The sequence below is a fragment of the Corvus hawaiiensis genome, chromosome 26, assembly GCF_020740725.1.
Source record: "Corvus hawaiiensis isolate bCorHaw1 chromosome 26, bCorHaw1.pri.cur, whole genome shotgun sequence".
In the NCBI taxonomy this organism is placed as follows: Eukaryota; Metazoa; Chordata; class Aves; order Passeriformes; family Corvidae; genus Corvus; species Corvus hawaiiensis.
In genome coordinates, this window is record NC_063238.1 from 13140295 (window position 1) to 13167406 (window position 27112).

The 27112-nt window shown below is 38.8% G+C and overlaps 1 protein-coding gene across 1 annotated transcript; it reads left to right on the plus strand.

Moving 5' to 3' along the window:
• Window positions 1–237: 237 nt before the first annotated feature.
• PI15 (peptidase inhibitor 15) lies at window positions 238–27112 on the plus strand. The gene is made up of 6 exons (XM_048286997.1): window positions 238–408; window positions 967–1308; window positions 16609–16727; window positions 16940–17072; window positions 17242–17357; window positions 21134–27112. Exons 2-6 carry the CDS (start codon window positions 1036–1038, stop codon window positions 21267–21269), a joined length of 777 nt encoding a protein of 258 aa, XP_048142954.1. The 5' UTR covers window positions 238–408; window positions 967–1035; the 3' UTR covers window positions 21270–27112.

Below are 27112 nucleotides of genomic sequence, written 5' to 3' on the forward strand. Positions count from 1 at the left end.
AAAAATACCCAGCCACGGACAGAAAAAAAAAAAAAGGTAGGAAATGCCGAAGAGAGAGTCTTGCACGCTGCCTCTTTGTGCTGCAGCAGCCGGGGGTGTAACTGAGTCCCCAAAGCACCCACCCTCCAGGGTGCCACCCAATGGCTGCCGTGGGCTCGGCGCAGCCCCTCCCGCCCGCCTCGGCTGAGAGGGACCCGCCGGGACACTGCCCGGGCTGGCTCGCACAGGCTGTGACATATAAAGGCTGCGAGCAGCTCCTGCTGGCTTCACAACCAGCACAGTTTTGTTCTTTGGGGGGTTGTAATAAGAGACACTTCTTCACAAAGGTTCATATCATCACATAGGAGAGTGCTATATATACTGGGAGAACAATAGACTGTGTTCTTTTTTTCTTGGTATTATCCAGAGGTAAGCCATTCAGCTCCATAAGTTTGCTTTGCATGCAGTTTTATCAGTGCTCATCACATTTTGCTGACCTTAAGATTTGAATGCTATTTCTAAGATGTCCTGCTTTCATGCTGTATATGTTTTCTTTTGCCTACTAGTTTTATCTTTGCCACACTGTGTCAAAACAGTCCACGCCTACGGGATAGGCATAGCCTAGGATGTATTTTTAATTTTCAGTGGAAAACATGATTGAGGTTTCTTGCAGTCTCCCCATATAAGATTTATGGTGTGGTTTATGGACTGATCTGGTGTGATAGCACTGTCACTATTTGAGGAATACTACTAGCTCTGACCATGTAATTAGTGGTATAATGATACTTCATTTTGTGTGTTGTAGTAGTAGGACCATCATCACTTAATACAGTTACTAAAAATTGCTCAGCAACACATGTTCTGTGTGGATTGCTTTTATGATTGAGCTGACAGACAGAATGATTTTTCTGGTCACAGCCTGCCAGTTCACTTTGTCTTGCTGCCCAGATGTACAGAATCACATCTTTGATATCTTCTCTTCTACAGATTTGCTTTCTGCTGCCCTGACTTAAAGCAGAGTACCTCTGTGGCCTATCTGTCTCCTTTGGCCCCAGAATGACAGTAATTGCTGCAATCAGTTGTACTCTCTTATTTTCCGTTCTCTGTGAAACAAGTGCATTAGTGTTACCCAACTCCACTGACCTATTCCTGTCAGACAATAATTTCACTGACATCGAGACAGCTCTGGCAGCTCATCTGGACTCTGCAAAAATTCCCAAAGCCAGGCGGAAGCGCTACATTTCGCAGAATGACATGATTGCCATTCTTGATTATCATAATCAAGTCAGAGGCAAAGTCTTCCCACCTGCTTCCAACATGGAATATATGGTAAGTGAACTGTGTTTATTTCAGAGCAAAACAAACGATAAATCAGTGATCTGATTTTCTTAAACAAATTGTCATGATTTAGTTAACTAAATAAATGTTTTTTATCTATTACTGCTCACTAAAATGTTCTGTCCTTACATTTTTCAAGCTGCATTAACTTCAGCAAGCAAAAGCTAAATACTGAACTCTGAACCTCTTACTTACCCTGTTCAATTTTCATTTCCATGTGTAGTCCCAATGAAGTAAATGAAGTGGTGAGTTAACTGCTTGTTGGCCTGAGGAATAGTATGTGATCACATGTGAACCAAAGTGTTTGAAGTGCTAATCATTAGCCCCTTTGTTTTTGTGGAGTACACTGTAAGTCATTGCCCTGATGTGGGCAAAAAGGTACCCAATGACCATTTCTACTTTCTTTCACACATAATATCTATGGAAGCAATATGGTAAGACTGTGTTTGCAAAGTAATTAATCTGATGCACTGTTTGTCTCCTGTTCATGTGTTTTACTTACTGGATATTTTTTGTGTACATCTAATACCATCAAATACAATGCTGCTTTTAATTGTTTCTTTAGTATGCAGGATTTCAATGTGCTCAAAAAAAGTATGTGGCAGGCATGTTTTCTTCTTATTGGAAAATACTTATAGGAAATATCTGTTCCTGCAGGTATGATAGAAGTTACACATTCACTGTGATCTCATACTGAGCACTACTGGCTAAAGCAGTGTTTGCTACTTTGTGTTCCAGCTTTACATGCATGCATAATGTGGGCCTCTAATATTAAACATAGGTTGTCCAACAATTTTTTTTTTATGTTGTAATTAATGTATTCACACTGTTTTGAAAGTACAGACAAGTTGTGTCAGCACCATATTAAATGCTTAAAATCAGAGAGTTTCTCATATGACAATGGATGGTTAATAGGTTTGAGAAACAGGACACCATCAGCTTGACAGAAAGGGGATATCAGTAATAACAGCTCCTTCTTTGTAGCAGCTAATGACTAAAAATTTGGACATGTTTCTATCACAGATGATACCTAAATCTGGATTTGATCATACAATCTGTTCAGCACATCCCGGCAGCACCTCAGAATGCTGAGTGCACTCAAAATATTGCAGGATGAAGACCATAGGCTGAGTTTGAAGTCTGGTTGAGTGGAAAGGTCAGAGACAGAAAAACCAGAGAGGTCAGAAGTCAAGCTCAGTCATCATTTTCGTTGCTGTGCTCTCCACGGATGTTTCCTTTGATTCTGCATAAATAAACTTTGTCGTAATGTCTGAGGGAATGGCAGCCTACCATGCCCTTCCTTGGCTTGTGTGTTTTAGAAATGTGCTCCTGCAGTTTGCTTAAGTGAAGCCAGCACCCTGTCATATTCCAAGGGTTTTGGAAGTGCAGTGTTCTTAGCCTGTTCAGTAAAAAACCATTGAAAATAGAAAGCAAGCTTCCTGGATTAAATCTATTTTAATGAACTCATATACGTAAAGTGCCTAGATTTTATCTATATTGGTGGGTGTGCTGCTGCAGCTTTGCTGCAACATAGATGCAAAATCAATATTGAAGTCAAGCTCTTTACAGCTGGCATGCTGTTCTTTTCCTTGCATTTCTCACTATTGCTTTTGCCAGTAACAACCAGCCATAGGATGTCCCTGTGTTCCTGGCAGCATCGGCCCCATCAGTAGTCTCAAGGGCAAGGACCAAAGGCTTTCTTTTACATTTGGTTTTCCAGTCTGAAAGTACTTTTTGACTTCATGCTGCAGAATTTGGATCAGCAACTCAAGCTATGTAGGTAATGATCCAAAATGCAACTTGAGCTTGAATCCCCAAGTAGCAGCCACTGCTCTGCCACCAATTCTCTTTCAAAATTGTGTAAGTCTGTGTGTATCCCATCTAACTACAGAGCAAAAAATGTTCAGTGAGCAGCATCACAGATGGTGTGCTCTGCCATCTGCGCTGTGGTCATGGCACCATCTATTGAACTTCTTACCTCTGTGACTACAGAAGGGTTTTGGTAGGGAGGCCTTGAAGATGACCCGGTGCTGTAAGCCATACCAAGACTGGAAAAACCATTATCAGTAACTGAGTTTGCTTTGTCCATTCTTTGGTCTCTGAATAATTTCAGTGTGTGGCACAGAATCTGTTGTATCTTACAGGGACATGAGGTTGCTGCTGCTATATAAAAAAGATGTTATGTTTCTCAATACTTATTTTCATAAATAAGACAACAAACACATTGTAATTACCAGCAGACAATGTGCATTTGTACTTGAACGGACCTTACAGAGTGTGTGTTCCTTTCCTGAATGGAAAAGTGCTGGGGTAGTGAAGAAAATGGCCTATCCCATTTTCCCTAACAACGACTAAAACGGATGTCACATGTTAGAGAGCTGGAGTTGCTTACAGATGCAGTGAATTGTGGAAATCTTTTGTAAGTGTGTTGAAGTAGAGAAAAACTAAGCAGTTTTGAAGCACAAGAAAAAGATATTTTTTCTTCTTTTCTCTGTTCACAGTTATAGTAAATTGTGTTTTGTTGTTTTTTCCTAATTCTGTTAGGAGCCGTTCTTCTCATTAATTACTGTATCCCATTCTCTTCTGTACAGTTCCATTTGCTTTTATTTCCACTTCCCTGGTAAGAACTCAGTGTTTGGCTGCATGGTTTGGTTCTTGTGATTCCAGTTCTCCACACCCAACCTTTTTTGGGGTTTTCTATTTGACACATTCTGTTCCTCTCCCTGATACAGTCTGCTTCTCACATGTTCAATGCTGTTATAGATACTTCACACTCCTTGGGCATTATTCTCTCTGACCTTACTGTGTGGAAGATTTATGTGCTGTAGGACTTCAGACGAGAGGTCTTGAAGAACAGCTTTGAATGCACATGGGTTAGGCAGGGGAAGTTCATATAAGCACAGCTGGGTAGTGTTTTAGTTCCCTTTGGTACAGGTGGGTCTGGGTGCTGCTCCAGCCTGTTGTATGCAGCTCCCCATGAAAGAAGACAGCTGGGGAGTCAAACATGGTGGGAGGCATTGTATCAGTCCCCAGTGAAAGAAACTGGTGTGTCTTATGCCAGTTACACTTTAGTAAATCTTTCTGTTGGGACATTGGCACACCCAATGTGTTAGGCCTTAAAGTAGTTCTCCTTTTGGTTCTGGTTCTGGAGTTGCTGATGCCTTCAGTTGGAAGTTTTTCTGCAGGTACATATCTAGTCAGTGTATATGTGAAGCAAAATGAAAGAGAAAGAAAACAAGAACTTCCACGCCTATAATGCAGAATTAATGAGTCCTTATTTTGATTTGGACTTTTTTTTTTTTATCCTAAGACAATCTTTGCTTGTGCTCTAAAAGCTGAGGGCATACCTGCAGAAAGAAAGATGACACCATACTTTTGGCCTCACAAAGGGTGAAAATAATCTACTTGTCTTTGCATATTTTTTGTGGAGAAAGCAGAAAGATTCCATAAAATTCATGATTCAGAAAAAGTGAGACATAGAGTTGCCAGCAGCTCTCTAGTGTGAAAAGCATGTACATCTGTAGATCCAGTGGAAGCATGTGAACAAAGAAATCCCTTTTTCTGAATGCTAATTCTGTACTATAGAGACCTGTGTTGCCTTTCTGGAACATCTCAGCTACTTGGTAGGCCAATAAATATTTGCAGTATGTTGCCAGCTGAAATTTGAGTCTCATAAAACCTCTTTTAGTGTGCATTGGTACTATCCTTAGACTTCCAAAAGACTTCCAAAACATTCATTCATGAAATATCTGTTCCTATGAGAATCAGAAGTTATTTTTACCTTCCCTACAGTCATCCCCACTTGAGGCCAGTTTCTTCAAAGTCTGTATGGCCTTTTTTGTATCCCACATCACTGTGTTTTTGCAAAAGCTGGTAGAGCAGGTGCTTACATACAGACATGCCCTTTACAGCTTTGTATGCAGAAGCAGTAACTGATAAAAGTGGGCCTTGATGAGCACTGAACACCATCCTCTGTGGCATTCCCATGCAAAATGGGAAAATCTGTTTTATTTAAGAGTGCTCTGAGGTGATCTGAATAACTTGTTGAAGAGCCATAGCAAAAGACAAGTTGTAGTAGTTTCACTGCTGGCTCTGCAAGGATGAGTCCAGAGCCCAGTATGGATCAACATAGTTATTAGTGGACTGGCAGTAGCATGTCTGAAGTATAATAGTGGGGGCAGGATTGCACACTCAAAAACGTGTTTGTGGAATGCAGTCTGAAGATTTTAAGTGCAAAAAGTGCTCCAAATAAACTTGAGCCTGCTAATGTACCAAAGATGTTCAGACACAGTTTCAGTTCTTTTTTGTTCAGTGATATGTAACTGCACTTTTATATTTGGGAAAATCTGCCCCTTGTTGAACTTTGTCACTTTGAGTCACTTTGAGTCTCTTTGTAGGACTCAAAGTAGTAAAAGATTTTCAGACTAGCCTGAAATGAGTTAGTTTAGCTACCCAGGAGTTATTTCATATTTCTCATGAGCTGATGGCACAGGAACTGGAAGAGAATGGAGAATCTCCGCGTATTAATTTCTAGTAAATCCACATAAAAGACCATGATAGACTGAACAAAGGACCTAAAACAACCTATTGTTGTAGAATAAAAGTAATTGTGTTCTAAAAGAAGCTGCTGTGGTCCTGTGAAGGAGTCCAGGTATGTCATGCTGGAAATCTGTGCACTCTGTGTGGCCCAGGAATGACTCTCTTTGCTGAGGTGATGTATTTGGATACTTCCAGTCACAGAAAATTTGCAGGTAACTTCCAAAGTCAGGTCAGAGAAGCAAGGTATAACCCAGTTAGTGCTCACAAATGCAAATAACTGCCTTACTATTTCACTTCTAAATTTGAAAGTCTTGATAAAATTCTTTTGCTGTGAAGGTGGTCTTAAAAATGTTCTGTGAATATGCAGTAAGTGACAGGTAAGACAAAGTCCCAAAAAACCCCAACAAACCTACTTCAAGTTTTCCAAAGTCTTGCTTAATACCTAAAGCCTTTTGTATGGACATGGAAAGAGTGAGTTAGGTTTTCTCTCCAATTCAATAGCATTTCTGATAAATAAACTTCTCAACCTGTTTACCTATTTTTTTTTTTTTTTCCTGTTTTCAGTGTGGTTTCTTACAGACCATTCTAAATCTTTAAGGACATTTTGTTCTTGAGTCATTTGCCCTGGCTTATTTACATGGTCCCACTGAACTCATACATGTCTGTGAGTAAGGATTGCAGGGCTAGTTCCTTCAAGATTTATGTCTAATGAGTTGGATAGAGTCTCTTAATTCATGTACTTTATCCCTGGCCTGTTGCAGGACTTCCTTCTGCATTACATACATATGGTTTTCATCTTGTCTGCTCCTGAACACATATAGTGATGCTGTCTCAGTCACATCTCTTGGCAAATATTTTACCTTAGGAATAGAAATTACTTCCAAATGTCTAACCTAAATATTTCCCACTAAACCTCAGATAATTAATCTTTATATGCATTTTTTAACTGCAAATAGAATTATAGATAGAATTTCTATCCTTTTTCATTTCAAAAATTACCCTTGTCATATTTACTGACAATTTTCTTGGCATTAAGATGCATATTATCTTTCCTAAATTTGCATGTGCATATCATTACAATACTTCTGCATATTGGATCAAATTACAGTTGCACTCCATTTACAGTTCCTTTGTTAAATTAGTGAGCAAGACCCTTAGATGTCAAAGAAGATTAGGCCCATCATTTTAACTATGCATGTCTAAAGACCCAACTGCCATAATGCAATGAAGAATTTACTGTAGAAGTTACTGGCAGCCTACTTTTTCCATTGAGCAGCCCTGTTCCCTTAAATCCTGTATACATGGTGAAGTTTGAAATAAAGTAATCAGATGATGAGTCAGGGTACAAAGTTCTTAATATGCTTTTCATCATGCCAGAGCACAAAATAAATGTAAGTATAGTCTTCTGGCAGATGAGAGCTCAAGGTGCTTGGAGGTTCCCCAGTGTGGGCCTCCTATCCTAGTCTGCCATAGCTTTTAGCTTGCTCTATGCTGGTAATTCACAAGTGAGGTAAGAACAAATGAGAAGGGTTATAATGGTGGAATGTGTTCACTGGTTCCAGTTTCTGCCTCCTGCCACTTGTTTTTCTGTTTAGCCAGTTGAGTATGTCCCTTCTGCCTAATACCATAACCCAGCACTAGGAATGTCTGAAGATCATGGGCAAATGAATTCTGGAATATTGATCCTCTCAGAAAATTGGAATAATATGGGAGGAACTGATGTGGTTCACATGGTTACAGTTAATTGTGTCAGTCTGCATCACAGTCTGGAAAGGAAGCAGTTGTTTCACAGCATACTCAACCTTTTTCTGCAGTGGAGGCACAACATGGCAACTGACAGTGAAGTGAGAAAGCAGGAGTAAATGTAGCTTACTTTCTGCTGATTTTGGCAAAATAGAGTTACCTAGCTCTCTTTTGCCTCACAGGTGAATTTAGCCACTTACATGTTTCCTAGTGCACCACTGTCAATAGTGCAGCACTGTACTCCTTGGCTATCACTGAGATGTCGGATGTTGCCCATTTTTCCAGCAGTTTCATTGATAGAATGCAAGGAGAGCCTGTTCAGTCTCAGTAAATGGTGTTCATTTAGGGTCAAATCCAGGTGGATGCTACTGATAAGAAGTACAAAGGCCATCTGTTATGTGCAGAGTGAATGATAGATCTGTTCAAGAGTTGAACGTAAAAGACCCTTCCTGGAAAGCGCTCCTTGAAAAATCTGAAAAACTTCCCCAAAAATGCTGCGGTTGATAAATTTTGTGGAAGAGAATGACTGTGTTAAACTTGCTTTGGTACTAGAGCTCTGTTCCAATGTTTTATGCATAACAATTTTAAAACATCCATCTTGATGGTGTTTTAGAAAAGAATATTTACATTATTTAAATTTAGTATTAGCAGAAAGCCTTCTAGGAGTTTAAACAAACAAAAAACAACTTAGTAAAGTCTCAGATAGAAAAGCAGCCTGCCCAGAGCACTCAGAATTAGACATTCCTTTATTATTAAATGTAGCACCTCTTGAACTTCGTGGCTAAAAACACAGACAGGGCATTTTTCATGAGAATCTTGATCCAAAGTACACAGTACTTTGCTTCATACATGAATGGAGATGGTAGTAACCTTAAACCTCACGACATTTTTATCCTCTTTCTCTACCTGAAACAATAAATACTCTATCACAGGTCTGTTAAAATGTGTATCCTAAAGGCAGAAAAAGATGGAAGCCCCAGGATAGCCCCTTGCTTGCGTTTTGTACACAGAATCCTGCCTTCAGCTCAGGCCCCTCCATGTATGAATGCATCTGAATGTGCCCTGGGATGGGGTTTGAGGTCTGTTTTATGAACTGGTTTTGCACATCTATCTATCTGTCAGTGGTATCTGTTAATCTGTATCAAGAGAAAGAATCTTAAATTGAGCTTTCTTCGTCTGAGAATAAAGAACTATTGTTCTTATTCTTTATTCTGTGGAAAGAAGAAGCTGCTATGTGTTTTCTTTTATGTCATGCTGCCATATCTTTCAGCTAGAGCTACTTAGAAAATAGTAAGTATTTTCTTTGAAAACTTTTAAAGAAATAAGAACATTTTTTTCTTTTAATGAAAAACTTCAGTGGTTAGTAACAAAGAAAAGTAAAAGGTAGATTTTTTTCTGTACATAAGAGAAATGAAGCACCAAAAAACAAATACATTTTCATTCACATTTTGTGTTTCTAAGAAAATACAATTTTTTCTGATCATATTTAAAATGAGGTCAGACATGCTCCTTTTCAGACTTCTGACCAATTGTCAGGGTGACATGGAACTAGACAGAGTTTGGTCCTTTTTGTTACCACTTCTAAGATAAGCTCTTGCCAATTAAAATAAGTCTTGCAGTAGGTTATAAAAGCACTGAATATTTTAAGATATATAGCTGTGATGTTTAGCTTTTCCAAAAGCTAAACAAATAATAGCATGTCAGAGAAGCTTATTGTTATTAAATCTGACAGTGTACCAATTTTCTTTATTTCTTGTTGTTTAAAAGCCTGATGCCAAACTTGAAAGGAAATGCAGACAACCTTTAGAAGAAAAAAATTGACTACTAACAGTGGTAAAGCTTCAAGTGATAGCACTTTGTGTTTGCACCACATAGACACCCAGGAATAGAAACTCCTATGTAAAACACAGACTTGAATTTTCATAAGAAAAGTATTTCTGGCAATGAGGTTTCTTCGGAATATGTCTGGTGATGCCCTGATTAAGCCAGACCTTCTATTACTGAGCTTTTCAGAAGTGTGACTCAGATGTTTGGAGGTTTGGATATATGAGAGTAAATTTACTATAAAACATTGCACAGTTTTACTTTGAGTTGCAGTGGATTGTTGGACAAGCAGCTTGATGTATTAACCCTCTATTTATTTGCAAAAGAATGACGTACAGAACTGCAATTCCCGTCAAGATGTTTTTCTCTAGAGGGTAGACTGGGAATTTTCTGTGTAAACTTTTTAATTATTACCTAATGGATGTGAGAAAGTACCTGCATGCGTGGTAGGCACCAATTACAATATGCATAGAAAAATTTCTAAGAAGTGGCTGTTGCGATCAAAACAAAAAAATTCATATTCTTAGAGAGAGGGAGAGTGAGTCTAGAGTCCAAATGATCTCAGAGCCCAAGTAAATATATAAAGTTTGCCACATCTCTCTGTAAGTTCCAATGAGCTCATATGTTTTCATCACACAGTATGCATTGAAAGAAGTGAGGGCAAAAAGATGAGGCTCTTTGAGTCATTCTGCTGTAAAAGCATGCAGGCAGAAGGGCCGTTAGGTTGTTTTATTAAGCTTTCTGCCAGATTTGGGGTAGTGGACATGGTGGGGGGTCCTACAGAAAGTTTCTAAACCTGAAAATGGTACAGGTCCGACTATATGAAAGAGAAGGGGAGCAAAGGACTCCTGTGTGCCCTGCACACTGCTGAGGGATTTGAGAGAGCCACCGCGCACGCAAGTGGTGTGAGCGGTGCAAGGGTGAGTGACCGGGAGGACAAGACCTGTGTGTTGGAGGGTAGCAGCCTCCATCTGCTAATCCGCTCTGGGACTTGCACGAGCAGCTGCGGAATGCAGCTGCACAGATGGACTGGACATGTTGGATTTCATCCCTTGGCTTCACAGTGTTTTTCTCAGAGGAAGAAATTGCTCGAGTCAAGGTTTTTTTCTTTCTCGCTTGCTGCTTGGAAGTAAGAGCTTTTGATCTTCAACTAGGCAAACAAGGAGAAACAGGGGGCTACTGGAGACAAAAATAATATGTTTGAGGTGGAAGGGCTAATTTTTTAACGAATCATTGCTAAAAGAAGGTTGTACAGGCCATCTTTTGAGATGCCTAAGAATCACTGTAGATTTGTTTGTGTGAAATAACAATCTGAATATCACTGAGTTCAGAGTAAACATATATAAATGACAAGATGCCAAGACTGGCAAACAAATTGCCACTTTTTCTTCAAAATGTAGCAGTGCTGCCATGCAGCTCTCCTCAAATTGCATATCCCAGTGTTTCATTTGCCATCTCTTCATGTAACTGCGCTTGTGTGAAGACGCTGTTTCAGAAGGGAGTGGTTAAAACAATGAACTTCACCTATTTGCTCTGGATTTGTGTTCACACCTTACCCGGTGTTTGTCAGCTGTACAGTTGGTGGCAGCCAGCTGAGGGTCTGGTCACACCACAGCTGTCCTGGCATGATGGGCAGCAGCCCTGACTCAGGGAATTCCTAGGAAGGTAGTGAGTGACCAGGGTGTGTATGCTTTGCTTAAAGTACTCGTTTTACCATTGAAAAATATGTATAATATTATCTTAGCTGATATGTCACATCAAAAAAAACCACAACAAACAAACCAAATGCAAGCAGTGAGGTACTGAGGGCTGCTGCTGGTATTTAATGTCCAGAGCAATGCTCTGCTGAGGTTCTCTTGTGCTCTTTTGCAAGTGAGGACAGCTTCCCTATTACTGGCAATAAAAATGAGCTGGGAAAAATTAAAGATCATGATGGCAAAAGAAGAGTGAAAGCACAGGTTTGGATTCCTTGAGTGTTTTACAATGATCATTAGCACAATCCTTAGGCTACCAGGTAAAAAACATATCTTTATGGACTCCACAATTAGCCCACATCTTCTATCTCACAATCTCTCTGCTGGTGCTGTCATGGAAGGAGCACTCCTACTTACCACATTTCCTTCATATTTTCTTTTTGTCAATGAGGGCTATAAATTTAAGTGCTTCTCAAAACATCCAGTTTACACACAGATATCCACACAGAATGAGAAAATAATTAATACAGTGTATGACTGTGTATTCTGTTCCCTTTGTATTTAGATCACAAATTCTTGCTATCTGTTGCCATTAATAATAATTTCAGAGTACTTGCAGAGTAGAGGAGAGGTCATTTGAGTGATTAGGTTTGCCTCCTAAGACCTGTGTTGAGCAGAGTGTCAAGAAAAAGCTACTCCATTTAAATGATTGATATGAGGACTACAATTCTGTCTGCAATGAAAATGAGCAGAACCATGTTTCTAAGCCCAAGTTATAGTTAAAAATTGTTATGTATGCAGTTCCTCAAATTAAAACATAGGTATCAAAGTAGAAAGGGAACAGCCAATTATTTTTCAACAAATATCATGGACAGATCTTTGCAATATTGTAGTTGTTTCTTTTCTTTTTCATCATCAGAATGTTTATTTAGCTTCACCCTTGTTTTAATACCTGAGAGCATAGTTGTGACCAGGACCTTCTGTTCCTCCCAAGCACAAAAGGACAACTTCATCTTTTCTACATGAAAATTATCTAAGAACAACTGAGAGACAGCTATAAAAAGGGAATGTATGAAAGAACTATGTCCCACAACATTAAAAGGCTTTCCTTGGTGAAGGAAGACCACTTTTTGGACTTCAAGAAATTTCATTGAACATGAAAGAGATTTTGTTTTACACTCTACTGCTTATTACACATTTTGGAGATTAAATATTTTACTATTTGTTTACAGAGGGAAACAAACAAAATCTAGGATGAAATTCTGTCTCACTGGCAAAATTCCTGCTGACTTTATTAATGCTAAGATTTTACTCCTAACTCTCAATAAGCATGTGCTGTGTGAGTGCAGAGAACACCCCAGAGCTGCTTCATAAAGTGGTCTCTGGTGTTGAAACTCCCCATGTAGAAGCACTGTCCTGTTCCTTGTGTTCAGTCCTCTTGACAATTTTCAAGTGAGATGTAGTTTGGAAGTGTTGTTTTTCAGGGAGCAGTACAGAGAGCACAGTCAGACAGCTTTCTAGGAAAATAATGTTTGGCTCAAGAAAGAAAAATAAATTGGCCAAAGAATGTTCATTTCAAGTTGTCAGTGGAAGTGTGGTGACACGCTTTAACTCTGTTGTGGCTCAGTTAGACCTAGTTGAGAAGTAGGAAGGTTTCCATGCTGGACCAAACCAGTGATCTGGAGTTTGGGGGGGGATCTTTATACTGGATAGAAGGTGACTTCTTCCTCAACTACTTGCAACCTAGCAAATGAAGATTAGCTGTCCCCAGGGAGTGGATGATCATAGTTTGGCACTGGGAATTTGCACAATCAGCATTTCAGGATGAGTCACCTTCTTAGATCTTAACCCACTGAGTATGGACATCTTTCTCCTTTTTTCCTTTTACAATTTTGCATTCATGTCAGGCAGCTTTCTCAGATGTTTAATAGGAGCACTGGATTGCCCATCATTTCAGAGTTTATCACTCTGGTTTTTTTCAATTCTTTGCTAATTAGCTTGAGCTTTTTCATTTCTCCTCATACAGAAACTGTCCCTTTTACTTTCAAGTTACTTCAGTTTCTCTTTTTAGGATATATTTGTATTTCTTGATATGGTGTTTATCTATGTACAACAATGAATCCACATGGCTTCAAAAGTCAAAATGTCTTTGCTCTGTTCTCTTATATGCCCAAAACAGGGGACTGAACTGAGATAAAAATTAGTACAAGTGTGGACTCAGGATCAGACTTTTTTTGAAAGAGTGAACTAATGGCACAGTCTCTTACAATATTTTGGGTCATTATGAGATAATATTTTTCACCTTCAGCCTATATTAGTCATTTGCCTTTTTATAGAATCATAGAATGTTTTGTGTTGAAGGTATCTTAAAGATCATCCAGTTCCAACCCTCCTGCCGTGGGCAGGGACATCTTCTGCTCATAGCTCATAGCTCCATCCAGCCTGGCCTTGAACACTTCCAGGGATGGGGCATCCACAACTTCTCTGGACAACCTATTCCAGTGCCTCACCACTCTTCAAACTAAAGAATTTCTTCCTAATATCTAATCTAAACCTACCCTCCTTCAGCTTTGAGCCTTGTCCTATCACTTGATCCCAGTGCAAAAAGTCCCTTTCCATCTATCTTGTAGGCTCACTTCATCTGCTCGTCCTATAAGGACTGAGACCACCTTTTCTTCTGAGAATATGAAGTAAATAAAATAAAGAAGGTGAGGCAATCAACTTCTCCCCTGAAATACAAATTATTTACATAGCAGTAGGGGACTCTGTATAGAGGCTTTTCACCAGCCTGCTAATGGATGAAGGGAGGAAATTTAAAGATGCTGCATATGCTCCCCCCTCCCCCTTATTCATTAGTCAGTAGTTATTTTCCTTCTCTTTGGTTTTTTTTTTTTTATGTTTGCCAAAAATTTAATCTGTCCAGAGAGGGATCAAAAGTGAATAGATAATGGAAAGCAGAGTGTACTATACATGACAAACTCACAACATTTTAACTGAGTTTGAAACAACTTGCCAAAACTTTACCAATCCAATGCTGCAGATGATTCCTGATAAGCAGAAATGAAGCTGGGAAGTGAAAGTGAACTAGAAATGCCCTCACTGTCGAAGGCAGGGGCTGTGCCTTGTTAGAGAGTGTTAACAGTGAAAACCTAATCCATTCTTCACATTTCTTTCAAACACCTAACATGCTGTTTTGAGAGGCAGTTTAGTACACAAAAATGTGCAGTGTGGAAATCAGGATCTCGGTGCTATTTGTGCGAATACAGTACACATTTAGATTACTGTGGGAGTGCAGCCAGGTCACTTGGGAGCAAGCACGCAAACCTCATGTTCAGCCTCCTGGCAGGAGCATTCGTGCCAGAAGCATGATTAATCCCAGCAAAGGAGGGTGTTTATGGGGTGTCACAGTCCTGGCAGAGCAGCCCCTTATGGATGCACACCAGGCATCTGTGTTTGGACCCACATGCTGGATCCATGAGCTCCTCTGCTGCCCTGGGCCTGGGCAGGCTCCAAACACCGGCTGTGGCCCCAGCCTCTCAGGCACACTCCCCAGGCACACTTTTGTGTTTGTACCTACTCTTTAAGCCCTCTTTTTGGGACCACTTCAGTACCACAGGGATTATAAAGGGGTTTTTATACACAGGCCACATGCAGCTAGTAAACTTAATGGCAGAGATACAAAGCGGAAGAAATGTCTGTGCACAGTTTTCTTCGCCTTGGGCCCTAGAGCGTATCCTGGATTTTGGATTTTTTATCTCTAACTCCTCCAAGAAACTCCCGTGATTTTTCAGAGCTGAGGTCTAAGTGTTCCCTGGCTTGAAGACTATTCCTTTGTAGCATGCTTCTTTTTAAGATGTCTGTCTTTTGTCCTTGTACTAGCAATTTGCTTTGACTTTGTTCTGGAAGATTTGCTGAACAGGCGTAAAATAAATCTTCTCTGCTTTGAGCACCACCCATTTTACCATCCCTAAGGTGGTTCCTCTTGAATGGAAGATGATTTGTGTTAAGGAGTCTTACTGGTCTCTGTTGTGCTTCTTCACCTTTAATCTAGGGTGTACCTTACCCACTCCATATTCTCAAAAGCTTGGTTCAGTGGCTTAGCAACTTCATAAAATTTACTAAATTTTGTCCTTCTCACTAAGAGAAATTGCACAAAGTACTAGTCAGGGCATGAATTACCGTCCTAGTCAAAGATCAGTCTTTTGACTCTGCAGGGTTGTGAAATTAAAACTGAATTCTGAACTCATCACGCATATTTTCTGTACTATGAGCTACTAATAATTTCTGAACTAGAAATTATTAGTAGCTCATAGTACAGAAAATATGTGTGATGAGGGCCACTTCATTCTTTGATAAGTTAATTTCTGACTTTGCCTCTTATTTCATGCCTCAGAGAGCATGCTCTTTATTTCATAGCCACTCAAGATTTATGAGTTTGTGTTTGTGTTTAAAAAGCACTAATGGTCTGCATAGGCAATTTTACCACATTCTGTTCCTGCCTTTCTACTTGCAGTTCATTACAACTGTTCTGCACCTGAGCACTCCACTCAGGGAATTCCAAATATACATGTAATTCCAGAGCCTACAGCCTACTTGGGTATCCCTTAAACACTAAGATATACTAGGATTTGTGTGCACTTGGAATGTAACAGTGAGATATTCTTTATCAGGAGCTCCAGTGGTGCAGTAGGTTCTGTTGCCAATATCTCTGTTATTCGTGAGACAAACCTGTTTTGCTGTGGAGGAAACAGTAGAGTTACAAATCAGGAATGTAATTGAGCAGGCAAAGTATATAAAGGAGACAGAGTTTACGTTCACTTGTCATGTTCCAAACATTGGAGAACTTAAGAAGTCAAATTGTCTGTCCTTACAGAGCTGTTATCTTTTTATATCAGGCAGTGAGCAATGCCAGTTCCTGTGCAGAATAAAGTAGTGAAATCCATACTGCACCTGGAAACTATCCAAAGTCTTTGCCTTTGTGGAATCCCTTTTCTTGACCTTGTGACCTCAAATATGAAGAGCTGCCACACACATTGTCTCTGGCTATAGATATTCCTGAGGTCCTATTTCAAATGTGTTGGGGTTTTGTGGGGTATGTAATACCTATGCTGAATTGTTCTTCCCTGTGTTCCTCTCCTTCAATTTCTATCTGAGTCCCAGCCAAAATTTCACTCCTGTCCACACATGGATCTCATCAACACAGAAGGGAAAATGGTAGGAGAATGCCTGTTTGGTGAAGGGCTTTTCCAGAAAAAAGGGAGAGTTTGGAATACATGGCTTCCTCCAATGATGTGGGCAGGAATTCTGTCCAGCAATAGGGCAAATCCCACTGGATTCTGTGCATGCTGCCCCACAGTTCTCTTCTTAGTTCTAGATCTGACATGTTACAATAGTATATTTGTGGGTTAAGATACTTGCTTCTTTTGTTCTAGCACTATGATCATTATCTGCTTTTTTCTGTTCTGCTGCTAAGGATACTTTATTTTGTCAGGTTTGGGATGAAACTCTTGCCAAATCTGCTGAAGCTTGGGCTGCTACATGCATTTGGGACCATGGACCTTCCTATCTTCTGAGATTTTTGGGCCAGAACTTGTCTGTAAGAACTGGAAGGTAAGAGGATACCCTACAAAACAATTATTTTGTCAGCCTTTGAACAACCTTTGAGATTCAGATCTTGGACTGATGCAAGTGTCGTCCAGTAGTCTATGTTCTATATCTGTCAGTGTTCATTTGGCTTAAGAATATTATAATACTGTGCCCCAGTGATGTGAGGAGAGATCTAAAATGACATATTTGTCTTACTGTATTTTTAAAAAACCCAGGTATCGGTCTATTCTGCAGCTGGTAAAGCCATGGTATGATGAAGTGAAGGATTATGCTTTCCCTTATCCTCAAGACTGCAACCCTAGGTGCCCAATGCGATGTTATGGACCCATGTGCACCCATTACACACAGGTTATATAAATTACTTTCCTCTATTCAAAATCTCATGTCCAGAGCTGGACTTTCCTATGATGTGTCTATACCCCTCTCTCTCAAATAAATGTATGTGTATATGTATAAATATATGTATATGTATATTCCTTTTCAATTTGGACTTCACCGATAATAAATATTTATTCAGATGGTTTGGGCCACTTCCAATCGCATCGGCTGTGCAATCCACACGTGCCACAATATGAACGTCTGGGGATCTGTTTGGCGGCGAGCTGTTTACTTGGTATGCAACTATGCCCCAAAGTGAGTTGCTCTCTTTTATTTTTGTTTATTTTTATACTTTGTGCATGTTTTGGTCCTCTCATAGGACTGCTTACTCCTTTTTCTGCAGCATGAGCTCTATTTGTGCTTTTTCTGTGGGCTGCTCCTTTGTTCAAGCTTTCCATCTGAACATGCAGAAATGTATGACTTCAGTACACAAGGAAGAAAAGGAATGAACTTGATGTGTGTGAAACAAAACAAAAAACTTGTTTTCTGTTATTGCTGTTATTATTATTATTAATTTTTTTCTTCCTTCTTTGTGCTCACTTCACTTTACTTGGAATTCCTTATTTCTTCACTCTTTTATACATAGGCATGGTGAACTAGACTTCCTCAGGTAAGCAATCCCACTGTAGATCAGGCTCTTGATTTACTGAGAGGTGGGCCTGTGCAAACCTTATAAAGTTCAGTAAGGCCAAACACACCTGGATTGGGTTAATCCAAGCACAGGTACTGGGTGGGTACAGAATGTATTGATAGCAGCCCTGAGGAGAAGGACTTGTGGGTGTTTGTAGATGAAAAGCTCAATATGACTTACCACGGCACGCTTGCAGCCCAGAAAGCTAACCCCATATCCTGGGCTGCATCAAAAGAAATGTGCCCAGCAGGTGATTTTCCTCCTCTACTTTGCTCTCCACCTGGAGAACTGCATCCAGTTCTGGGGTCCTTAGCACAAGAAAGACATGGACCTGTTAGAGCGGGTCCAGAGGAGAGCCACTAAGCTGATCAGGGCTGGAATACCTCTCCTGGGAAGACAGGCTGAGAGAGTTGGAGCTGTTTGTCCTGGAAAAGAGAAGGCGCCAGGGAGACCTTTTATCAACCTTCCAGTACCTAAAGGGGTCTTACAAAAAGCTGGAGAGGGACTTTTCACAAGGACATGTAGTGATAGGACAAGAGGGAATGGCCTTAGCTTAAGGCAGGTAGGTTTAGATTAGACATTAGGAAGAAATTCTTTACTGTGAGGGTGGTGAGGCACTAGAACAGTTTACCCAGAGAGGTCGTGGACTCCCCATCCCTAGGGGTATCTGAGACCAGACAGGAGGGGGTTCTGAGCATTGCCTGTGGCAAAGGGGTTGGAACTAGTTTATCTTTCAGGTTCCTTCCAATCCCAATCATTCTGTGATTCATTCTATGATACATGTTGTTGCCCACAGGATACCTTTGCTTATGACCATGGTACATAAATTGCTTTCATATAAAGTCCATCAGCCTAAGCTCCGTGTCTGCAAATCTACCTCATCTTGCCTGCCATGTTAGGGTCTGTTAAAATACAGGTCATAGACACCCATAGGTGGCCCTATATCCCATAACTTGCAGAGGTCTGTGTTGGGTTGAAATGCAGAAACTAGTTTTCTGCCAGCATTTCCTAGACATCATCCCGAGCTTACATTTGGGTGCAGAATGAGTCAGTGAAGTGTGGCTCTGGGAGAGCTTCAGTTTGCGGTCTGGTTTGGACCATTGTTGCAAAAGCCGCAGGGACAGTGTGAGTGGCTGGTTTCTCTGACTGTACATTCGGCAAAGACGTAGCTCTGTATAGGAATCTAAGTGTAATCAATTGAGCATGTTTTCCATAAACTCTTGGTGGCACAGGTCCATTTGTGGTAAAGAATATGCAAGAATATGTCATTACTCTAGCTGTTACATGAGTAAAAGAATTTTTAAAGGTTTTGCAACTTAAAAAAAGATAGGATTTCTTAAGAAAATTTACTTGGGGGAAAAAAACATCTTTGGAAATCAAGGAGATTTCTCTGTCCTTTTGTCTTTAATATTTACTGGAAAAGGATGGTAAGAAATGAATGTGAGGGAACAAAGATAAGGCAGCAAAAACTGTATCTGACTTAAAGCTCAACAACATGGAGAAGATGAAATCAAAGTTTCGAAGAGAATTTTTTTATGTATCTTTATTTGAAAACAAATATTAAAAATTACAAAATTTCCAGAATACTTCTCTCATTTTCATATGTAGGAAGAAAATAGATTTATAAATCAGGCATTTTTGGAAACTGACTTAGTGTTTGTGTATCAGTTACACAAACAATTGAAATTACAATTGTATTATTGACATTTTATATTTTCTGAGCCTAAAAGTCCCACTGCTTCTCAAACAGCAAACCAAAGCCTGAAGTTACAAGCTCTTTCTCTGTGTGAGATTTTGTGTAGACCTTTCAGTCATAGGAAGTGGAATCATGATTTTTGCATTTACTTCTTGCAGGGTCACAAAAATTATATTGAGTGGTCTTCCCTGGATTAAGTTTGTATTTCTAAGATTTAATTGAGTTATGGACATTGGGCGTAGAGTCCTTGGGCACACACACAGAAATCTCTTTGCCACTCAGTAAAGTCTGTGCCTTTCTGAGTAAACAGCACATCAGAAACTCCTCTAAAGAGGAAGGGAGTTAAAAAAACCCCCAGTCTGAGTTATTAAGATTGGAACTTGGCAAAGACTTAGGATTTAGAACTCCAGTAATTTTCACTCATGCCATGCTGTAACACTGAAAAATATTTATGCTTCTGAACTGAGGGGAAAAAACCCTGAAGTTAAGGAGGATAATTGCAAAGTTTAGAAAGGCCCCAGATTATCTAGCAGTCTTACACAAATCTGCCATGTGCTGCGTAGAAAATGAAGCAGAAATCAGTTTTCAGCAAACTCTGAATTTCCATATCAGTTATCAGACTAAATATGTTTCCTGAGCACTTAGTCTGCTGTACCCATTTGGAAGAGAAGTAGGAATGAGCAAATTATTTGAGATTTCTACTTTCTTCCAAGGCACAACTGAGACCAGGGCTTTTGATCCAGCGTTACTGGCTGGGAGGTGGGGGATGACAAAATGTTTCATAAATAATTGCATTACTCACTGCTATTCCACGTCACATGCAAACTAAAGGAAAGTTCTCTGCTCTGTGAGACATAACATTTAAATAAAAATCTAATTTTAACTTTCTGCCTACATCATGAGTGTTACATGATTCTCTAAAAGCCTGTGGTTTATATAAACTCCTAAAAATCAGGATGCATTTTTCAGATGTTCCTAGATGTTTCGGAGGTACCTCTTTTCATATGATCACTCCCCAGACTTTGTACCCCTTTCCCCCTAGGGTCTATTGCACACCTCTATTCACCAGACAGGAGCCCATCTTCTCCTCTCATTCACATCTATGAGACCTCTGGAAATGCCCCAATCCAGTTCCATTTAATATATTACTGGTGGAAATAGTTTTTTCTTCCCTTTTCTCAAATAATGAATTCAGCCTCAGAGCTTCACAATGCGAACCTAGGGTAGTGCAACCTAAGAATAAGGTTTCACTCAGTTTGTTTTTCCGTCTTCCAAGTACAAGCTTTTAAGATAACTGCCAGACAAAAGGGTGCTCAAGGAAAACCTTGCACCAATGCTTATTTGCTATTTTTCATAAATATAGACCTCCAGTAAAAAATAGTCTGTCACAGGATCAGAGCATCAAAAATCACTTGGTTGTAGCAAAAGCAAGAAGGCTGGGACATCGCCACTGAGACTGAAGGATGTGGAATGGATATTACTGGCCTGGATTGATATAGTCATTCTCCTGCTCATTTTTGGGAATTGCTAGATCAGTGTTTATCAGTAAACTACAGAAATATACTAATGTCATGTTTTTAGTAACAGCATTTATGGGATATCAGTGGAGACGTTAACTTTAATCACTAAGAACAAGTATGGTTAATGATTTTTTTTCTTCCATTCTGAAATTATTAAGCATTCTTTTTCATTTTTTATTTTCAGGGGCAATTGGATTGGAGAAGCACCATATAAAGTAGGAGTCCCATGTTCAGGTTGTCCTCCAAGCTATGGAGGTTCTTGTACTGACAATCTTTGTTTCCCAGGAGTAACATCAAACTACTTATACTGGTTTAAATAAGTTAAGGCTTACATTATTTTGAAGAAAACCCACAGATGAGTAACAAGAAGCTTGTGTATTGAATTTTGCACATATTATATATAGAGAGATATTGTAATAATACTCTGATGTTTTCTTTTTGTATGCTTTTGTATAATTAGCTTTCAAAGTACAGTATAATTTGGTTTTAACACTTTGGAATTTAAGACTCACATTATCCCTTTTAGATTAACATTTTGTTAATGAGTTAAAACTCATTTTAATCTTATCAAGTGTAGCTTCCTGAAGATTAGATTATATTAAAAGCACATCAAAAGATAAAATATTTCTTCCTTTTAAAAATAATAGCTCCAGAAAGAGAAGGGTCATTGTTTAATACTGTGCTTTAAAAATGGAGTGTGACATGCAAAGCAACAAGTTGTCCTCACACGCCCAATGGTTCCTCCCGTTTACACCTGTGCTTTCACCTGCAATGTCAATGGGACACTGAGCAGAGGAAGACATATGTGCAAGAGAAACTGCAGGATATTACCTACCTCATGCGCAGCGTCAATTCGTGTATGGTGTTCCAAGAGTTCAGCACACGGCTGCTGCTATCACATGTCTGTGTGCAGACAGGAATATTAGAGAGAATGAGGAACCACACTGGCCAAGCTGCAGTGGCTGTTAACTCACATGCCTAAAGTCTTTTCTAGATAGAAAGCTACACCACTTTAAAAATACTGGTAAAACAGCATAGCTTGACTGTACCTTCCTGTATTTCTGAACACAGTCATAGTTCTATAATGGGGCTTTGCAGGAGTATATTTATTCTTTTACAGGAAGAAATATATTGCTGCAAAGCAATATACATCAATACATGACATCCATAGTGTTTTTTGCACTATAAGTTTACCAGTATATATGTTATCCCTCTGACTGAAACTCAGTTGAGGATCAGGTGAGGTCAGACCTAAAAGTAGGTAAGAATTCCAAATAAAAGACATTAGGAAGCTTTAAAAGTTCATATAGATTTGTTGCAAAAATTCCAAATTTCTAAAGCAATATATATCCTATAATATATATTGTGCTGTTTCCTGAAAATACCTGTGTGCATTATTAAAAACCAAATCTTCCAAAAACCTTCCTGCCAAAACCTGAATGCCTTATGGGTGCTTAATAGAGATATTAAAACTAAAATATTATACAGGTACTTTTCTTGAAAAACAGATTATGAAAAGGAAGAAATCAGCTGTCTGTCTCAACTACTAGGTCATTGAAAGAGCCTTGAGTTTTGGCTTTATGTTACAGGGCAGAATGTAGTCCACTTTAAATATAAGTGTTTAGTCTGCTTGCACTGCTACATTTAGACCTCTGAAATTTATGAACTTTGAAAAGCAATACTGAGTAGAGCAAGTGGAACAACAGAGGATAATTTCACTAGAGCTACATATGTAGAGCTGCATATGTATCTTTAAGTCACTAATTCAGTCTTTTGAGGGTATTTAGAACAGTCTGTCACCAGAATATGAAGTAACATATTGGTGATATAAAAAGAAAGATGAGAGTTTGAATTCTTCACATTAGTTACTCTTTTTCTCCAGCAAGATATCTGGAACAGGATCTATAATGTGCGAAATGTAGCAGCTCCTCTCTATCTACCCATAACCTGATCCCTCAGAGAACATCAGCAGCTGATCTGTGGCTCTTCAGATACTTCTGGTTAGTGACACTTCTGTATCTGACAGGACAAGACCTAGACAGGCACATTACCTTTAGGTGTGTCCATGTTGTAAAAGGATAATACTTTGCAGTATTCTACTAACTTTTATTTTAACAGGTACAATATAAACATTTTTCCTTTTGTTTTCAAAGGAGTTTGGACTTGAACAGTACTCAATCAGTCAAATACTTTGGCAGAGTAAAATCCAGTCCTGTTTTGGGAGTGAAAGACAACCTCTTTGCATTATCTATGTACACACTGAAACAAATGAGTGAGACAATACTACTTGGTGGGTCACTAGCCCCTCAGCCAGCACAGTTTTTGACAAAGATGCAGGTGAAAAATGCATTTTCATTCTGCATAAGAAATCTTCTATAGAGGTAAAGACAGCACAGTTATAGCAGTGCATCTAGCCATTTTGAGTATTTTTATTTTTAAAATATAAGATAGGAAGCAGAGCATAAGAAAAAATTCAGGTTAAGCCATGGAGCCTACAACAGTAGGTCTAACAATAAATGACTATGCACTTTGAAACTTGCAACTTGTATGTTGTATGGTACACTTTCCAAACAGGACTAGACATTGTAAATTAATTTATAATTCTGTCATTCAGCTGAAATTGTTATCACGGGTATATATGTTATCATATCTGTTACTTTTTAAGTTGCTACAAATACCTTGATTTTGTGGAATATTTTGTTTTCTGTGAATATAGAAAACTTTGCTTTGAACAAACAGGTATGCAGGTTTTTTCACAACATCCCATAATGGTGCTAGGTATTAACTATTGTAATCACACTGTAATTGACAGCAGCAAAAAATGATCTGGATATAAGCTATTTCGTACAAGCAGCTCCTGATAAAAGCAGCCACAAGCACTCAAGCATTAGCTGAATATTTTTCATTTAACAGAGAGGATTACAGATCATCTGATATGTGATTGCCACATGAAATTTCCCCTTGCACTTTAAAGTAGAAGGCCTTTCTGTATTGCCTATTTGAATTGCCCCCATTTCTATTATCATTTTTTCTCTTGGGCCAGGCAATAACAATGCCAGTAAAGCTCTACTTTGATTGCCAGTGCCAGTGCTTCCTGATTGACTACCTGACACCAAGTGCTGCTACAAAAAAAAGCACTGAAATGTGCAGAAGATTTCAGATGTCTTTGGCAGCTCTGATACATGCTGAGGAAAGTTCTTGATGAGTTCAAGGCCATGCTGAGGCAAACTGCCTCCAGTTGTTATTCTGATGGCCTTGAAGTACTAATTTCTTCTCAGCAGAGGGGTGTGCCTTTAAAGATGGAGAAATTAGCTCAGACTTCTGCTCTAAATATAAAATTGTAAAAGTATGCACAAGCTAAATTAAGGCAAAAAATATTTTTGGTCAAAATACTGTGAGAGGCATAAAAGTAAAAAAATATATAACAAAATTGATATAATTAATTATTGAGTGCAGCTGTTTATAATATCTTCTTGTGACTTTTTGCCTCATTAAACATCTAACATGATAGGTAGCAATTGATACCTTTTGGTGCTAACCTCTATGTTCTGGTGCTGAAGTTACAGATGATTTTTTGTGGAAATATTACCATATACACTCCAGTGTTTGTGAGATCTTTTTCAGCTAAGCATATAACTTACCACTAGGTCAGATTTGCTTTCAAGGTTCCTTTTTATAGTTATTTCAGGCTCTAATAAGAGTTTTATGTGTATCAGAGAGGCAAATGTATTCCAAAACCAAAACAAACAGCACCCTCCCCTCATCACAGCAGGCAAGTGCCTGTGGAACAAGCTATGGGGGGAGTAAGACCTCTGAGATTCATGACTTCAGATTAATGCTGAGCAAGTTTTAGTGATTCCAGATCCTCTCTCTGAAAAATAAATGACTTCAGAAAATCTGGGCTTGACCTTGCAGACGTATCTTTGGGATCTACTCTTTGAGATCAGTTTGTTTCCCTCTGAATTTGAGGTGAGTTGGATCAGGTCTCAGTGAAAACCATAGGAGGTTTAATATAACTTCTGCAGGAATGAAAGAATTGGATTCCATGAGGGCTTTATGAACAGCAAAATTAGACTTCATGTGCCATCCCTTATCAGCACTGGGAAATACCAAGGGGCTCTGAAAGAGGAAACCTCCCAGAGCAAAAGTACTGTGACTGCACGGAAAGAAATATATCTGTGTCTATATCCATATCTATATCTGTAGGCAGATGGATTGGTAGGTGGATATATGTGTTCAAGTATTCTCTCCGAGGATCAGGTTGCAAGCATGGATGCCCTCTCGTGGTTGAGAATGCTGCTACTCATTACATAGGAATCCAAGAGGTTTTAGGATTTTTTGAAAACAAATGCAAATCTAAAGTTTTCGGCCTTGATTTTAAAGACACATGACTTTGTTTCCTTTGAGAAAAGAGGTGCAGTGCACAACTCTTCCGTTTCTTAGTTTTACATGATTTGTAAGTACGGAACTCAATTGAAGTTTTATTAGCTGATGGCTACCTAACATACAAAGTTTTATGAGTATGCGGTAAAACAGAGTTATTCAGATGTCAGAAGAATTTTTAGAAGTGTTAAGTCAGATATAGTTCTTAAAAACCAGGGTGTGGGAAGCCTCATTACTCAGATACTAAATTATGATGATCGCTAATAAAGTTTTAAAGACCCAAATTACTGTTGCAATCTGCCCATTATTGCTAAGTTTTCAAGACAAAACTCTTGCTTTCCTATTCTAGAATGAGACGGTCTTGGAATCCAAGCACACAAAATTTTTGTGGTGCTTTTTTAAACTGCAGAATTGAAAATTTGTATACTCTAGTTCTCAGATCATACATAATTGGTCTGACTGTCTCAATGTGCACAAACCTTCTTGTTTAAATTTACAAGAAGAATGTTGAAATTCTGTCAATAGAAGCCTGAAATAGCAATAACCTTCTCAAACTGCTTTCTTTCAATAGAAAATAATTTTAAAAATCAAGAAAAAATAGCAATTACCCATCTGATTGGTTCAACAGATAGGCAACAGCCTATCTGGTTAATTCAAGAAATGATAAATAAAATTTATTACTATTGGTAATTTCAATACTTTCTTTCTGCTTAACCTTCATTTACCAACTTGCCCTCAGGGTAGAGTTATTTTATGTTAGAAAATAATTACAAGGTGATGCATTTTTAAATTCACACAATTCAGTGGAACACGTAGAAGGTTTTGATTGTTATCCACATTCTGCAGAGTTCCCCTGAATGTGATCTGTGAGAAATCCAGACTGAAATGGTTGCAATTCATTATCTCTTTGTCTTCTGCCAAAAGACAAAATTCAGAGTGGAAGAAGATTTTGGCATGTTATCTTTGGGTAATCAGGTTGTAAATTCTTTAAAATTCCTCATACTGAAAATGCATATGAATTATACTTAGGGTTATTTTGGCCAGCAGGAAAGAGGGGGAATATCTCTCAGGTTATATGTTTAGCTTACAACAGCAATTGTCATTCAAATCACTGGCTGTTCATCATGCTGCTAACTCACTACAGCTTCAATAGATCATCATAAGTCAGGAAGTATGTTAGATGTGACGTTTAAAGTAACAAAATTCTTCCTTAAGAGTGAATGGTAATATTGGAATCAATAGCTCTTAGGAGTTAAACAGCTTTGTTTCATGTAGGGTGCTCTAATGTAATTGAAACGGTGCTTAAAGGCGGGGTTCATTTAAGAAGCAAGCCATCTACAGATGCTTTTTTCCATATGCAACAAGGAAAGATTTTTCTGAGGCTTAAAAATCCTGGGGGTTGGAAAATAAGTGTATTTCTGTGCTTCTTTATCTGAACCCATGTCAAAAAAAATGTTCAGTGTTTATAGAGTGAAATCCTCTTTCCCGCCCTCTCATTATATATTTTCATTTTTCTTGTTTAGATTTTTTGATAATTGTGTGGGTGGGGTTGTATCTGGTTTTTTGGAGAAGAAAGCTTGTTGTCTAACACGTGTTGCAGTGAACTTACCAATGTATCATTTCTTTCATGTTGTCATACGACGCTATATATATGTTATACCTGAGATATAAATTTGTATCCCTGTTTTAACTTCTAATGCTATGAAACTGTGCATCATTTTGATCTATTTTGCAACATCTATGCATTTAAATAAAAAAGTAAAATTATCAATATTTACAA

What these genes read in the sequence shown, in the direction of transcription:
- PI15 (XM_048286997.1), top strand. Translation starts at nt 1,036, where the DNA reads ATGACAGTAATTGCTGCAATCAGTTGTACTCTCTTATTTTCCGTTCTC. An exon ending in TGTGCACCCATTACACACAG is followed by an intron (nt 17,073 to 17,241) that starts GTTATATAAATT and finishes ATATTTATTCAG; the next exon opens with ATGGTTTGGGCCACTTCCAA. An exon ending in GTATGCAACTATGCCCCAAA is followed by an intron (nt 17,358 to 21,133) that starts GTGAGTTGCTCT and finishes TTTTATTTTCAG; the next exon opens with GGGCAATTGGATTGGAGAAG.